General features: G+C 47.4%; 1 protein-coding gene across 1 annotated transcript in view; it reads left to right on the forward strand.

Moving 5' to 3' along the window:
- LOC132454163 (protein phosphatase 1 regulatory subunit 29-like) overlaps positions 1-15,000 on the forward strand; it is a 55,047-nt gene that overhangs the window by 39,171 nt on the left and 876 nt on the right. Inside the window, exons 2-5 of the mRNA XM_060047379.1 lie at positions 3,809-4,414; positions 4,808-4,957; positions 5,983-6,977; positions 7,408-15,000. The exon at positions 7,408-15,000 is cut by the window's right edge and continues 876 nt beyond it. Of these exons, the coding sequence (XP_059903362.1) occupies positions 4,196-4,414; positions 4,808-4,957; positions 5,983-6,977; positions 7,408-9,433 (3,390 nt within the window). The 5' untranslated portion in view covers positions 3,809-4,195 and the 3' untranslated portion in view covers positions 9,434-15,000. The remainder of the gene's footprint in view (positions 1-3,808; positions 4,415-4,807; positions 4,958-5,982; positions 6,978-7,407) is intronic.

Here is a 15,000-nt window from a genome sequence, read left to right on the forward strand (position 1 = left end):
TCAGTTTGACTCCCAGTCAGAAGGTTCTGAGTTGGATCCCCTCCTCATCACATTAGCGGGTAGCAGTACTGAGACACAAACATACCCACATACAGTAAACAAACATACACACACAGCATTCCCGATGTACAGAGAAGCAATGGAAGCGTAGAGAGGACGAAAGAGAGACTCTGAGAACATCTAGAAATCGAAAGGTGAGAGAAAATTAACAGTTTGTCCTCACAGGGGAGGCTGACAAACGAAATTAAGAGCAGGAGAGAGAGAGAGAGAGAGAGAGAGAGAGAGAGAGAGAGAGAGAGAGAGAGAGAGAGAGAGAGAGAGAGAGAGAGAGACGCACACAAGGAGAGCCCAAACAGAAATGTACGAGTGTGTAAATTGAAAGGGTATTCAGAAAGGGAGAAAGCGAGATGTGTGGAAATGGGTTTGTATGAGCTGTGCAGAATTCTTTAAAGGTGGGTGGCAGGCAGGGCTTGCTTTTGGGTCTTCTGTGTCTCACAGATAGCACAGTCATAATGATTAGCTCTGCTTCAGCGGAGCATCACACAACGCTAACCACCCCAATGGCTAAGCACTCGGGTCGTCCATCAACAGTTACTGTTTAGTCATTTCGTTTTTGCTTTTAATCCAAGGCGATTTACAGCAAATCTTGTGTGGGGGGCAATGCAGGGGTTAGGGCATCCCGCTCCAGGATACTTACTGGTTAGACTGCAGACATTGAATCATGAATACGTCATACGTGTTGAGCATGTTGGCGCCAACTGCCACTGCTCCCTTGGTAGCTTGGACTTCTGTTTGGTCGGTGGGTTAATTGGTCTTCTGTTTGGTTGGTTGGTTAGTTGGTCTACTTTTTGGTCAGCTGGTGAGTTGGTCTACTTTTTGGTTAGTTAGTTAGTTGTTATTCTGTTTGGTCCGTTGGTTAGTTTGGTCTTCTGTTTGGTCCGCTGGTTAGTTAGTCTTCTGTTTGGTCCGTTGGTTAGTTGGTCTTCTGGTTGGTCAGCTGGTTAGTTGGTCTGGTGTTTGGTTGGTTGGTTAGTTGGTCTGGTGTTTGGTTGGTTGGTTAGTTGGCCTTCTGTTTGATCAGCTGGCTAGTTGGTCTACTGTTCGGTCGGTTGTTGAATTGGTCTACTGTTTGGTCAGCTGGTTAGTTTGTTAGTATGTCTTCTGGCATAATTTATGTTATTGTGGCGCCTGGTCTGTATTCTCATACCTATACCGTCTTCATTGAAAATAAAGCTGTAGCTTTATTTTATGATCCAAAACTGTAAATGCGGCATATTTCCCTGAGCGGCTCCGAGGTAGATTTTGCAAAGACAAGACTTCAAAGAAAATAATCTGCACAGTTTTCAGTGATATGTGTTGGAGTATTAAAACATGAAGTGCCTAATGCCATCCCGATGTAAAGCCCATATGCTCATTAACATCAAAGGTTTGCAAGTAAAAGATAAAAGTAAATGTGCTATCAGTCTGTGACTGAGCACTTCAAGCTTCTGCGTTTAAGTAAATTGCTTGTAAAATAAAAGATGCCTGGTATTCTGAAACCGTCAAAGGCTTTACTGAAGCTTGAATCATCATCTGTTGACCAGTGACACCACACGGTCGCTGTCGTGGTGCAGTCGTAAGGAACATTGTACTATATATATATATATATATATATATATATATATATATATATAATAAATAAATAAATATATATGTTAGGGATAATGCCCGACGAGGTGTCCATTATCAAGAATAAATGGACGACACGGAGGCCTTAGAACCTGAATTAGAAACTAAATTAAGACCATTCATTTTTATTTTCATGCGTTTTACAATCCAAATATAAAGTTTTGCTTTGTACATATTTATCATTTGAAATTCGTCCCAACCTTTATACCACAGACACTCTAGGGTCTATATAACCGCTTTGTCTGATTACAGTTTAATTAATTTTTCACAATTGACCAGCTCTCGTTTTGAAGGCTGAACATAAAATTTGACTGAAACTACTTAGTAGATGTCCATACATCAGGGGTTAATGCGCACCCTGCAGCCAATCTGAATTGAGTATTCCCCCAGACCATGGTATGAATATATATATAATAAATAGATAAATAAGAAATAAAGCTGACAACATATCCTTTATACCTTGTTCTGCTCTCTCACCCCGGTCAAATTCCTCATAACTCTCTCTGTCGTGACCGGCTGGTTCTCTCTCTGCCTATTTAAATATGTATCTCTGCCTCTGTCTTTTTTCTCTCTCACTCTCCCACTCTCTTTGTCTCTCTGTCTTGCTGTCTGTATCTCTCTCTTTCTTGCTCTGTCTGGTCTGACTATCTGTCTCTGTCTCTCTCACTTTCTCTTTATCTGACTCGCTCTCTCAACCATCTCTGTCTCCTTCGGTCAAGTCAGACATTTTGGTTGTGACCTGGAGTCATCGTTTGCCACGGCGCTAGTTAGGGCTTCCTCTTCCTGTTAACCTTTGAACAGATTCTTTGCTACATGGTTGGGAGGTTGATGCATTAAAAAAAAAACATTACCCTCAAACAACCATAGATGCTGATGTGCTCTTTGGCAAGGTACGCACCATGTCATAGATCACGAGGACCACACAGCTCACTTGACAAAATTGATCGTTTATGTCGGTTTGTTAAGGATGACAGATTCCAAGTGAGCAGCCATGTTGGCACTAGCAGTGAAATGAGCGGTTGCCAAAGGGCTTAATTGGGTGCATGATCTAAAAGCCAAAAGAGCTGGAAGAAATCTATTAAGAATGTGCTGGTGTAACAAAGGAAACCCAAAAAGGTTGCCATTACTTGGGAATAGATTTGGTTACCGAAATAGTCTGTCTTGCTTCTTGTCGAACATCAGGACATAATCTATCAGGGACGTTTTTTTTACTCTCAAATCGTCACAGTGAGAGGGAATGTGTTAATAACCACTTCTGCCTCTATTAAGTGACATTTGATGCTTAAGCTAGGTATAACTTTCAAGGGGAAATGGGAACATTGGAAACAAATTAAAGAGAGTTGGATCTGTGGAAATGACATGCGGGTGATTTTACGCGGGATTAGGTCCTAATCCTGAATTAATCCCACAAGAGGGAGAGGTAACTGGCTAAATGTCAGTTAGCAATCTGTGAAGCCGCTCGAACTGACAAACAAAACGCTTGACTTGTCTCACTCCCTTAGCCCGAAATTACCATCCTAAAAAAAAAATAACAATCATGCGCTATGAAAGTGGTTTTTGTTTTGTTATATCATAAAATGGAAAGGCCTAATAAATTGCAACTAACAATTTAGGAAGTTATAAAAAATAAGGAAAAGGTATTCCCTAAGTATTCATATTGTTTTCATTTGATTGGCAAATTGCATGTTTAAAAAAGATGAAGTGTATCATCACACGACTCACACATATTTTTAATTGAACATGAATAATTACTAACAGAAATAGATCTGGTTCTAATTGTATGTGTCAAAATATCTTTCTCAGGGCTTTAATAGGATTTTAATGAAATAATTATACCATCAAATGGATTAATCATGGCGTTGCAATACCTTCAAGGGATTTGGTGGTACGGGTATTAGATTCCTATCAGTATTTTTCTATCTTCTTTCGATTTAATATAACCTCTCTCATTCTTAATCCTCTTCTTTAAGAAATGATACCTGGACTCAACTAAATGAACACCATCTGGGGATCATGAGTGTAACAATTTCATGCCTTTGCTTAATTAGTTATCCCCTGATTAACGCTAACACCTTTCTCTTTCTTTCATTCTCTGTTTCAATCACCTCTATCTCCATTGGATCGCTCTATTTCCTCTCAGGTTCTCCTGATTTCCTGTGAGGTCCCTCCCCCTCACCATCGCCGGCATCGACACTCCACCGTACATGGACCATGAAAAGTAGTTTCGGCTCCGCCATCCAACGCCTGTCCACTTAGAACACCTAAAATGGCGGCCAGATGCCCCTCTAAACAGCCAGCTAATCTCTAATCACGCTGTGGATACCCACTTCCTTTTTTTTACTGAACCGACTTTCCGGCCTACTGGAGGGTGTGTCTCTGCCTGACTCGCTGATAAAGCTCCGCCCTCCGCTGGTGTACGGGCGATTAATTAGCCGGTCGTCGCCCCCAACCACCAACAACACCACCCCACCACTCCCACTTTGAGCTCTTTCAGGACAAGGGTCCCAGACAACCCTAATTCTTCACAATGGCCGGCAGAACCCATCTCAGCTCCTTCTGCGCCTCCTCTCTTTCACCCTCCCTGCTCCTCTCGCTCCTGCTGTCGGCCCTGGTGCTCCTGCGGCTGCCCGGGTCGGTCCGGGGGGACTGCTGGCTCATAGAGGGGGATAAGGGGTACGTCTGGCTGGCTATCTGCAGCCAGAACCAGCCTCCATACGAGACCATCCCCCAGCACATCAACAACACGGTTCGTATAAGCAAAAATCATCACAAACATATCATTTATTTGTGTATGTTCTTTCATATATTCATATTTTGTCTTTCAAATATTTTTATATGAAAGATAAGTTAATTATTAAGTCGTTGCATAATATGTTTTGCATGATGATGATGATAGTGATGAGGATAGTGATGATGATGATGGTAAGGATGATGATGTTGAGGATGGTGATCATGCTCATGACCTATGATGGTGATGAAGATGCTAAGGATGATGATGTTGTTAATGATGATGGTAAGGATGATGAGGATGATGCTGATGAAGATGTTGGTGATGAGGGTGATGGTAAGGATGATGATGGGTGTAATGTGAGGGTGATGGTGATGATGATGGTTGTGATTCTACGTCTTGGGTGCTCAGGTGCATGACTTGCGTCTGAATGAGAACAAGCTGAAGGCGGTGCTGTTCACCTCGATGTACCGTTTCACCAACCTCACGGACCTCAACCTCACCAAGAATGACATCAACTACATTGAGGACGGGGCCTTTGCCGGCCAGGCAAACCTTCAGGTCAGGCCTCTGGGGCGTAGTCCTCCACATGAACATGAAAATATAGAAAATATGTTAGGCTGATTAAACACAATGCACATTTACATAACCTTTACATCATGGTCAGACCGCTGGAACGTAGTTTTCAAATAAACGGGAAAATAGAGAGAATATGCAGGCTGATTTAACGCAATGGACATTTGCTTAACCTTATGATCAGTGTCTGACCGCTAGGAACTAGGCTTCAATCTTTTAATGAGTCCCCCGATGGGACATGTGGATGTAAACGGCAGAAAGTACAGGACAGTAAGAGGATTTAAAAGTAGACAACACATTAAAATAAGAGTAAAAGAGACATAAATTTGAGATAGCAATTACAATAGTAAACAGACCAGATGAAGCAAAAGGTAGGGAAAGTTGAATTCCTCTGTAGGGATCCTTGGCATTCAATGGGAGCACCCCAAACGGATTACGGCTGCAGTGTTCGTGCCCAATACTAGACCACTTTCAAACAATTTTGTATGCATCATTCCGCTACACCCAAATTGAAAAACAGGGTCCTGGTTGATGACTCAACCAACATTGGATTATAGTTTCCACTGTGTTGCTTCTAACAATGTGTGTGATCCAACCACATGTAATTAAAAACATTCACACATACTTAAATGAGCATTTCACCAGTGGAGGCATGAATATGTCTATAGTCCCCCCCCCTATGGAGGGGTGGGACTAGTGGTTGTAGTCTTACGAGAATCCTCCCCTCTTACACTTCCTATTTACTTCTACGCAAAAATCGTCATATTGCGTCATCTTAAACAGGAAGTGTTGGAGATCGATACGGATCTCTCCAGTCTCTCCAGAAAATAAGGGAATGATGCACGACCATTAAAAAATATGAGTGGGTTTCTAACGATACAAAGCGTAATGGAAATGGGTGAAGTTTCCCTTTAAAGAACAGATTGAGGTCCAACACCAATGGCAACACCAATATTCACCGCTACACAACCCGGTATTAAGACTCTATTTCCATTTCATGTCTTGTCTAGGTGCTCCAGCTGGGATACAACAAGCTGACCAACCTGAGCGAGGGCATGCTGCGCGGCCTGGGCCGCATGCAGTGCCTCTTCCTCCAGCACAACCTCATCGAGGTCATCGCCACCAACGCGTTCTGGGAGTGTCCGAGCCTCAGCAGCCTGGACCTGTCCTCCAACAAGCTGAGCCGCCTCGACCCGTCCACCTTCACCTCGCTCAACCGCCTCATGGTGTGCGAGCTGGCGGGAAACCCGTTCCACTGTGGCTGCGAGCTCTACAGCTTCCTCACCTGGCTGGAGGCGTTCAACAACGTCACACACACCTACGACCGTCTCCAGTGCGAGACCCCTCGTGAGCTGCTCGGCTACCCGCTTTTGAGCCCCTTGCCCGGGCACGGGAGGAACGCCCGCTCCATCCTCTCCACCACCTGCCGGGACGGTATTTACATCCCGGGGATACCCTCCCTGGGCCCTGACATGGACGGGTCAGGCGAGGGGTATCATAACCCGGACCAGGGTCTCTATCACCAGCCCACAGCCACCTCCACCGCCGAACCCTTAAACAGCCACAAGATCTCCATCAAGCTGCAGAGTGTGTCCTTCTTCACAGCCTCGCTGCTGGTGCAGATCCCCAAGCCCTTCAGCAAGATGTACGTCCTGACGCAGTACAACCAGTCCTTTGTGGCCGACATCAGGCCTCTGAAGAGCAGGATGGAGGTGATAATACTGGACAAGCTCAACGCCCACACCAACTACACCATCTGCGTGGCGTCCATCAGCAAGTCCCAGCGCTACAACCACACCTGTGTGGCCTTCGCCACACGAGTGCTGGGCCTGGAGGACCTGGGCCCCAACCCGTCCACCACCACCCACTACATCATGACCATCCTGGGCTGCCTGTTCGGCATGGTGATCGTGCTGGGTCTCGTCTACTACTGTCTCCGGCGGCGACGCATGGCGGAGGAGAAGGAGAAAGCCATCAGCGTGAAGAAGACCATCCTTGAGATGAGGTGCGCGGAGATTGGGTCGCCCGTCTTTTCGAATCATCGATTTTTTAATCAGAAATGTAATCGGATGGCATTGTGATGAAACTGAATAGCATTTGAACATGCCATTTCTGAATGCAGAAATGGCATGTTCAGATGCTTTCTGAATGTATGTTTTGATGATGGATTATTGTGTATATTGTTCAAAATTGGAATAGATACATATTGCACTTTGGGGTGGCATCTCTTAAACTCATTTGAAATTGTGAATAGGTTTGGCTACCTAGTTTTACTTTGAATTTGCAAAAGTCCTTCCCTTTATACATTTTAACCTACATATTTGCACTGTGGAGGCCTTAAACTCAAGCATTTCGTGATGGCTAATGGATGATTCATGAATGTGCATATGATGATCAACATACGCAGCTTAAACCTTGGGATTATGTTATTTTAGGTACGGTCCCGAGGCGGCAGCAGCAGTGTCTAACGACCCCGGGGCCGTCCAGCGTCTCCAGGACCAGACCCACCACCAGCACCACCACACCGCGGGGTCTGGGGGAAAGATGACCCCATCTGCCTCCTCCAGCACAGGCATGCTCCACGGCTCAACCAACACCAGCTCCTCCCGTCTCTCCACCCTGCCTCAGGTGGAGAAAATGGCCAGCGCCTTCAACGAGGCCATCGGCAACAAGAACAACTACATGGACGTGAGGACGGGCGCCGTGGCCGGTGAGGGCAGGGAGGGTGGGGTGATGAGTGGGGGAGGAGATGCGTTGGTGGACATGTGCGGCCTGGGGGAGAACGGCTCCGACGGCAAGGAGGACTCGGACGACGACGGGCGCGGCTCGGCCTCTGAGATCTCCACCATCGCCAAGGAGGTGGACAAGGTCAACCAGATCATCAACAACTGCATCGATGCCCTGAAGCTGGACGCCTCGGCCAACGCCTCTGTGGCCACGTCTGACGCCAACATCCCCGTCCCCATGGCCCAGCCTCCTGCCTGCATCACCTCTCTCCCCCGCGGCCTCCTTCCCCTCTCCCCTGGCCACCCGGCCGATCTGATCATGTCCTCCTCCCCCAAGATGCACTCCAAACCCCATCCCCAAGCGCACCCCCAGACCCACATCCAGCCGCACCCCCAGACCCACATCCAGCCGCACCCCCAGACCCACATCCAGCCACACCCCCAGACCCACATCCAGCCGCACCCCCAGACCCACATCCAGCCACACCCCCAGACCCACATCCAGCCGCACCCCCAGACCCACATCCAGCCACACCCCCAGACCCACATCCAGCCACACCCCCAGACCCACATCCAGCTGCACCCCCAGACCCACATCCAGCCACACCCCCAGACCCACATCCAGCCACACCCCCAGACCCACCTCCAGCTGCACCCCCAGACCCACATCCAGCCGCACCCCCAGCTCCATCCGCAGGCCCACCCTCCCTCCATGGCACCGGTGCCCCTGGTCATACCGCTGTCCGAGCGTCCAGGAATCAGTGGTGGTGGCTTCCTCTCCCCACCCTACCGAGACCCTCCACCGGCCAACGCCGTGCGGCCCATCCAGAGGCAGCTGAGTGCCGACCCCCCCACCACTGCTGGCATGAAGAACCGGTGTGGTGTGCCCTCCGCAGGGGGCTCCATGAGGAACGCTCCACGGGTGCTCAGCATGGATGTTCCCGAGCAGCGCAACCAGGAGAACCCGGGCAAGTACCCTGCGGAGGGGAAGGGCGGCGCTGCAGAATGTGGCGGGGGAGCGGTGATGGTGGGAAACGGAGGCGCCGGTGTGGGAGGTGTGGGAGGCAATGGAAACGGTGGCGGGAATGGCAGCGGCAACGGTGGGGTGCGAGTGAACGGTGGAGGAACGGCTTGTGGCAATGGCAATGGTGGTGGGGTCTTGGCAGGACCTGGGCAGCAGCAGCATCAGCAGCAGCATCAGCAGCAGCAGCAGCAGCATCAGCAGCAGCAGCAGCAGCAGCAGCTGCTGCAGCAGCAGCAGCAGCAGCAGCAGCATCAGCAGCAGCAACAGCAGCAGCATCAGCAGCAGCAGCATCAGCAACACCACCACCACCATTTGGAGGTGCAGCCTGAACACCACAGCTCCGAGCACCGCCACTCCTTCCCCGCACTCTACTACGAGGGCCCCAACGACTCGCCCCTGCCCGTCCAGAAGGCCTCATTCCTAAAGCCTTTGGGGCGCGCAAAGCGGGACACCTCAGCGGCCTACTCCCAGCTCTCGCCTGCTCGCCACCACAACTACAACTCAGGGTACTCCTCCAGCCCTGAGTACTCCTCTGAGACCACACTGAGGATCTGGGAGCGCTTCAGGCCCTACAAGAAGAACCCCCGCGAGGAAGCGTCCTACATAGCAGCGGGCCATGCTCTGCGCAAAAAGGTGCAGTTCGCTAAAGATGAGGATCTCCACGACATCTTGGACTACTGGAAAGGGGTGTCTGCCCAGCAGAAGTTGTAATCTTCTCCAGCAGGAATGGAAGATGTTGGTGGGTGAGGAGGAGGAGGAGGAGGAGGAGGAGGAGGAGTAAAAGTGTGTCTTAAAGGTTTGACCGACAGAAGACTTGAGCTACAAGGAGAAAGCGTATAGTGTGAATATATATGGAGGACAAAATGGTTCGGGTTTTTAACATTTTAATGAAACATGGGCGTTTTCTTATACATTCAAATACAATTCGGGAGGTGGTGTGTCGGGAAATGGTGGCTCTGTACCATGCCACACTGCCCAGCGATAAGGGAACAATAGGAACGGGTCTCCCTCTTGCTGAACACTCCTGGTGCTCGCAGGCTTCTGTGGGCTGGCTTCGTTTTCCTCTGATGATCCGACGGAGGTTGCTGACGAGCAGGTGTCCTGATGCCTCATTAGTCGGTCCACGGAAGCCGGGCTATCTCACCAGAAACAGCCTCGTTCACAAGTTAAACCCCTTCCCTCACTTTCGCTCACTAATCCTATCAAGCCGCCATTCATACAAAAAATAACAATCATTCCAGTGCTCAGGCAGCCCCTGCCCCATCCTACTGAAGCGTCGTTTAGGGAGATAATGAGGTATTAAGTGCGTTTGTTTTAGCATAGCCTGAATCGCTCTTCTTCGTGGGAGTGCATTAAGGCAAAGGGGTATTGTGCTGATTATTGTTGCTGGTAATTAGCAAGAAAAAGGGTTCACTCAGAACAGGATGTCTGAAATGATGCCAGAGAAATGGCCCAGGGAAGTGATCCTTTTGTTTCTAGGGGAATACCAGGTAGAGAGCATTAATCAGCTGCTAGAAATCCGACTACACAGCCATGGGAAACATTCTTGTTTCCCATGGTGTGCATTCTTGCGTAACTGAGTTGTGTAGCGGGGGAGAATAGGGTTCGTTCTTGGTTTCAAAGCAGCCTGAGTTCATAGGGGGGGGGGGGGTATTTGCATAAAGACATAATGTGGAACCATATCGACCTCCTTCCTGATAATTCAGTTAATTTATAGTAATCCATTTTCCTCCCCTAGACATTTTTTTTTATTGGGCAGCCTATTTTCTTATTTACAGATATGGCATTTTCCCTTTTGACGAGAAGAAGCGACACGGGATCAATTTACATTTTAATAGAGTCATCTGGAAGCGGCTCCTCTGGTTCTGTCTGTGTGAGGTGACGCAACATCAGCTGCAAAAGCTAAAGCGGCGGCAGACAGTCACATCAAGGAGATAGAGGGGGTGGAGAACAGCTTGGGCGTCCACAGCATCATGGTTTGAAACAGATAAGGCTTGGGGAATGTTATTCCATTTCTAGGCCAAGATGTAATTAAACCCCAGCCAGAGAGTGGAGTGGGGCACTCTGCACTCCACTAAACACTGAGTTGAAAGCCAGAGAAAAAACAAGCCAACACAACAGTCACCGAGGATCCCGAGGGCACCAAACAGCCTTGATCCGGAGGGCCTTTGGTCCAGTGTTGTGGCGTACACTTTGTGGTCGAGGCGATTGCATGTGGATCGGGCTGTGGTGTTGAAGGTCCTCAAAGATTAGAAGAAAATGTAGGGGGGGGGGGGGGGGGGGGGCGAGGAAAGGACATTCATAATGAGCTCATGTATTCATTTAACTGTGTTTCAACGACACTGTTTATATGAAGTTTGAGTTGAATTAGAACCAAAATGTAAAAGGATCGAGGCTTGGTCAACGTCCGCTTGAAGTGGACGTTTCTCACCTCCCTGTCGTTTACTTTCTGGCTTGGACCATGATCACAAGTGTTGGAGGCAAAATTGGCCACCTTCTTAAAAGGGGTGATATTATGCCACCAGGTGTGAGTGGGATTAGCCATTACAAGCCATTTGAAAATCTGCCTTTTCCTTTTCCATCATACATCTAGGTGGACACTCCCACTTGTGATTTCATTAAAACCCCAAACAGGGGTTTCATTAAAACCCCAAACAGCTTGTAACTGCTAATCATCCTCACAGCGGATCACCCCTTTAACTTCACCAAGTTAGTTTAGCATTTAGGCTAGAATACAAAAAGTCAGCCTCAGTTTTCTACTATTCATTACTCACACGAGTGTGTGCTTTATCGCTCACCATGTTCGACAGATATTATTATATTCCCAATAAAATATTATGATCCAAAAGTACATCCATAAAGTAATTTGCTATTGTTGTTTATTGTGCCTCTGAGGTCTAGTGAGCACTCTCATATCAATATTCATAAGATTTCGAGTGTGATTGAAACTATACCTGGCTGCCCCAGCCTCATCCTCTCCCTACCTTTACCCTCACACCCCCACCCGCCTCCCTGTTCTTACCGGGTGTGTCCCCTGTGTCTGGTCACTTCTAACCCTTCCTGGCAGGTACAACCCCCCTGTGACTTTTTACTTAACCACGATTGTCAGGTTTTTCAGTTTGCATTCCTGTTGCATTTTGGGTTGGACCCAGGCCAAGGTGAACCGGTCCCAGAGATACCACCCCTTCTGGCTGTTAGTCTGACATCTTGAGCCTGATGGATTGGGAAAGACCAACCCCCCTGGCTTCTTGAGTCTGATTGGTTGGGATAGACCAGCCCTAGTCTCTAGGCCTATGGCAAGGCCCGTCCCATTCGATCTTTCACCACAGGGCTAGTTCTCACCTTCTCTTTGAAACTGCAGTTTGGTCAAACAGGGGAGCTAGCATGTTCTCTTCCAGCTATCAGACAGACAGTCGTCTACAATTATTTGGTAGGAGTATCTTTTTGGGCCGCGGATATTTTTTTCGGGTCAGATTTTTCTCAAGCTCCTCCACGAGGTTGAGGTCCGCTGAGAGCTGTTCTTAAAAAGATAAAAGCACTCATGGTCCACGGCCAACCAACACAAGAGAAGATAGCCCTCCATGCTTCCTACTGTTGTTTTGATCCAAGCTCTTGAAAGTAACGCGTGCACAAACCCCAATGCCCCCGGTCTAGGTCGCTGATACAGTCCACCGACCTCAAAGGCAGCTTCACACTCCCAACATCTGATCAACTCAACAGTCAGGGAAAAAGTTTAACTCCCTTTGCGGGCACTTAGCTGGAGAACCCTGGCTGACGTGTTAACCCTTTTTACACATGTCAAAGAGCCTCAATGCGGGGTTCAGAAGGCTGTAAATCAGTTGTGGTTGTATTCAGTAGCGCACCAGCACTACAGCATGGATGGAGGCTACATCACAGGAAAGGTGGATATGTGCCCGCCATGTCTAAGGCCTTTCATTGTATTGAAAACCACAGTTCTATATACAGTTATTTTTAGGGTTATTTCACAGTGCGAGTGGGATTATCGAAAATAGAAAAACAGTACTTTCTTCTGTGTAATGGTCAATGGGGCAGCCTTTCCTTATCCGCCTTACAGCCTGCAGTGATGTTAGCACCATGCTGGAAGCGCATGTGATAAATGTCAGGTTGCAGGGGGTGACAAAGCATTCGGATTGCCCTCTTTCCTCTTCTTATCTCTAGTGGCTGCAGTTGGTTTCGCTGTTATCTGGTCCAAATCCCTTTGGTTCGCCTTGCGTTCACTCCGTCATCTGTATGCGACACACTGAGGTGCGACGTGCCATTGTGACCAAACCTCGTTCCTAATCTTCAGTGTTTCACATCAAATATTTCAATTGTTTTATAGTGGATATATTATCACTTACGGGATATTTTTGAGATCTTCACGCCTACTTGTGATGTTCCAAAATGGTAATTTCTGAAATGGCGCATCAGACCTGGGGCTGAAATAGGGGGCGCTTTAATGGCCGCAAAAATTGGTTTACAGGATGGTGGCAGATTGGCTTAAGGGGAAATATAACAAACCTTTTCTAACTCTGACTTGATGTTGTTGTAGACAATACAACCATCTTCCCCAAGGAGCACATTGATGCACAAAGTGAGGTTCCCCTGAGTGTTGGAAGACCTGGAAAAATACTGTAAAACACAAAATCGATACAGAAAGTGTCATAGCGGAGGGAGGCACAGCCAGGGTAAAATATATTCTACATAGAACACACATACTGTGGTTTACACAGCTCTCTCTCTCTCTTTCTCTCACGGCTTTCTTCTATGTAAAATGAGGGCCATCCGCCCGGGGCTGCGGAGAGGTGTCGTCTTGTAATTCTAGATTCTCACTGACGGCGCAATCTAACCGCAAACTCAAGAACACTGCCCTTGTGAACTAACTACTGTTCCCTCTTTAGTGTAGCGGTAACTGTGACTCCCAATTCACTCCCCACAATGTGAATTGTCAATGTCAGTCCAGGGTAGCGTGTGTTGACTTCATCCCCAAGACATCTGCTTATGCGCTACAATTTTTTTTGCTTTGGGTTGTTACATTTTTTTAAACAATATTATTCCTTTCATAAGAATTTATGTGATTTTCATAGAAACAGGTCTGTTATTGGGTAATGCTATTCCTTGTCAGTCCGTTGAACATCAGCTCATGTCATCAAATCCGTAAGCCTAGCTTCTATGCTAGGTTTTAGCTATTAAGCAGGCATTAACTGCACTAATCTCTGCCGCTTCGAGCTCCCCTCCACAGAGCTTGACAGGGAATGAGTCCCCTGGCGCCTCATAGCAATTGTGCTAGGCTGTGCCCTTTAGCGCTAAACTTGGGTAGAAGCAACCGTTTTAACTGTTCCAGGCCTTACAGCTGGGAAGGAGAACTGGGCGACTGGCTTTGGGGATTCAGAAGATGACCTCTGCTGCTGTTGACATGGAGTTTTAAGACTTAGTTGATTGATTAGGCTGGATTTACTGATCAACTGATCACTTGATTGATTGACTTACTGTGTGCCCTTGTGAAACCTACAAACACACACACACACACACACACACACACACACACACACACACACACACAAACAAACACACGCGCATGCTCAAACGAGGGACAGTCGCTACCGGAGGCCAACTGTGAAAACACACACACACACACACACACAAACATACACACACACACACACAAACAAACATACACACACAGACTAATGTAGAGACTAAGTAAATAAATATAAAAATGTACGTGTTTGAATAGAGTATAGTTATAACGTCATATGGACATACATACTGAGAACCTACACAGGCACAAGAAGACACAACCACAGGTGTCTTTTCAAATGCACAAAGATACACAGACACGATCACACCTTCACACACACATACACACACACACACACACACACACACACACACACACACACACACACACACACACACACACACACACACACACACACACACACACACAGCACCCACTTGCCAGATGTACACCTACCTACACAACATATGGACAGAATCTTTCTATTCTACGTTTACAGACACAAATGGTCGTATATTCAAGTGCCAAAAACGGCGAGTTACACTGAGTGGGAGGAGAAGGAGGAGTAAGAGGAGTAGGAGGAGGAGAAGGAGGTGGACCAAGAACCAAACCTCAGTAGAAAAGATCTCTTGTCCTGTGATTTATATGTTATATCAACGCCTTGGTTACAATCAATGCATTCTTTCTTCTTCTGTGCTGTTTTTATTGTGTTATTTGAATGATCTGTTGTGGTGAAGAAGGTCAATGTTAATGAACT

The sequence above is a fragment of the Gadus macrocephalus genome, chromosome 3 (genome assembly GCF_031168955.1).
Source record: "Gadus macrocephalus chromosome 3, ASM3116895v1".
In the NCBI taxonomy this organism is placed as follows: Eukaryota; Metazoa; Chordata; class Actinopteri; order Gadiformes; family Gadidae; genus Gadus; species Gadus macrocephalus.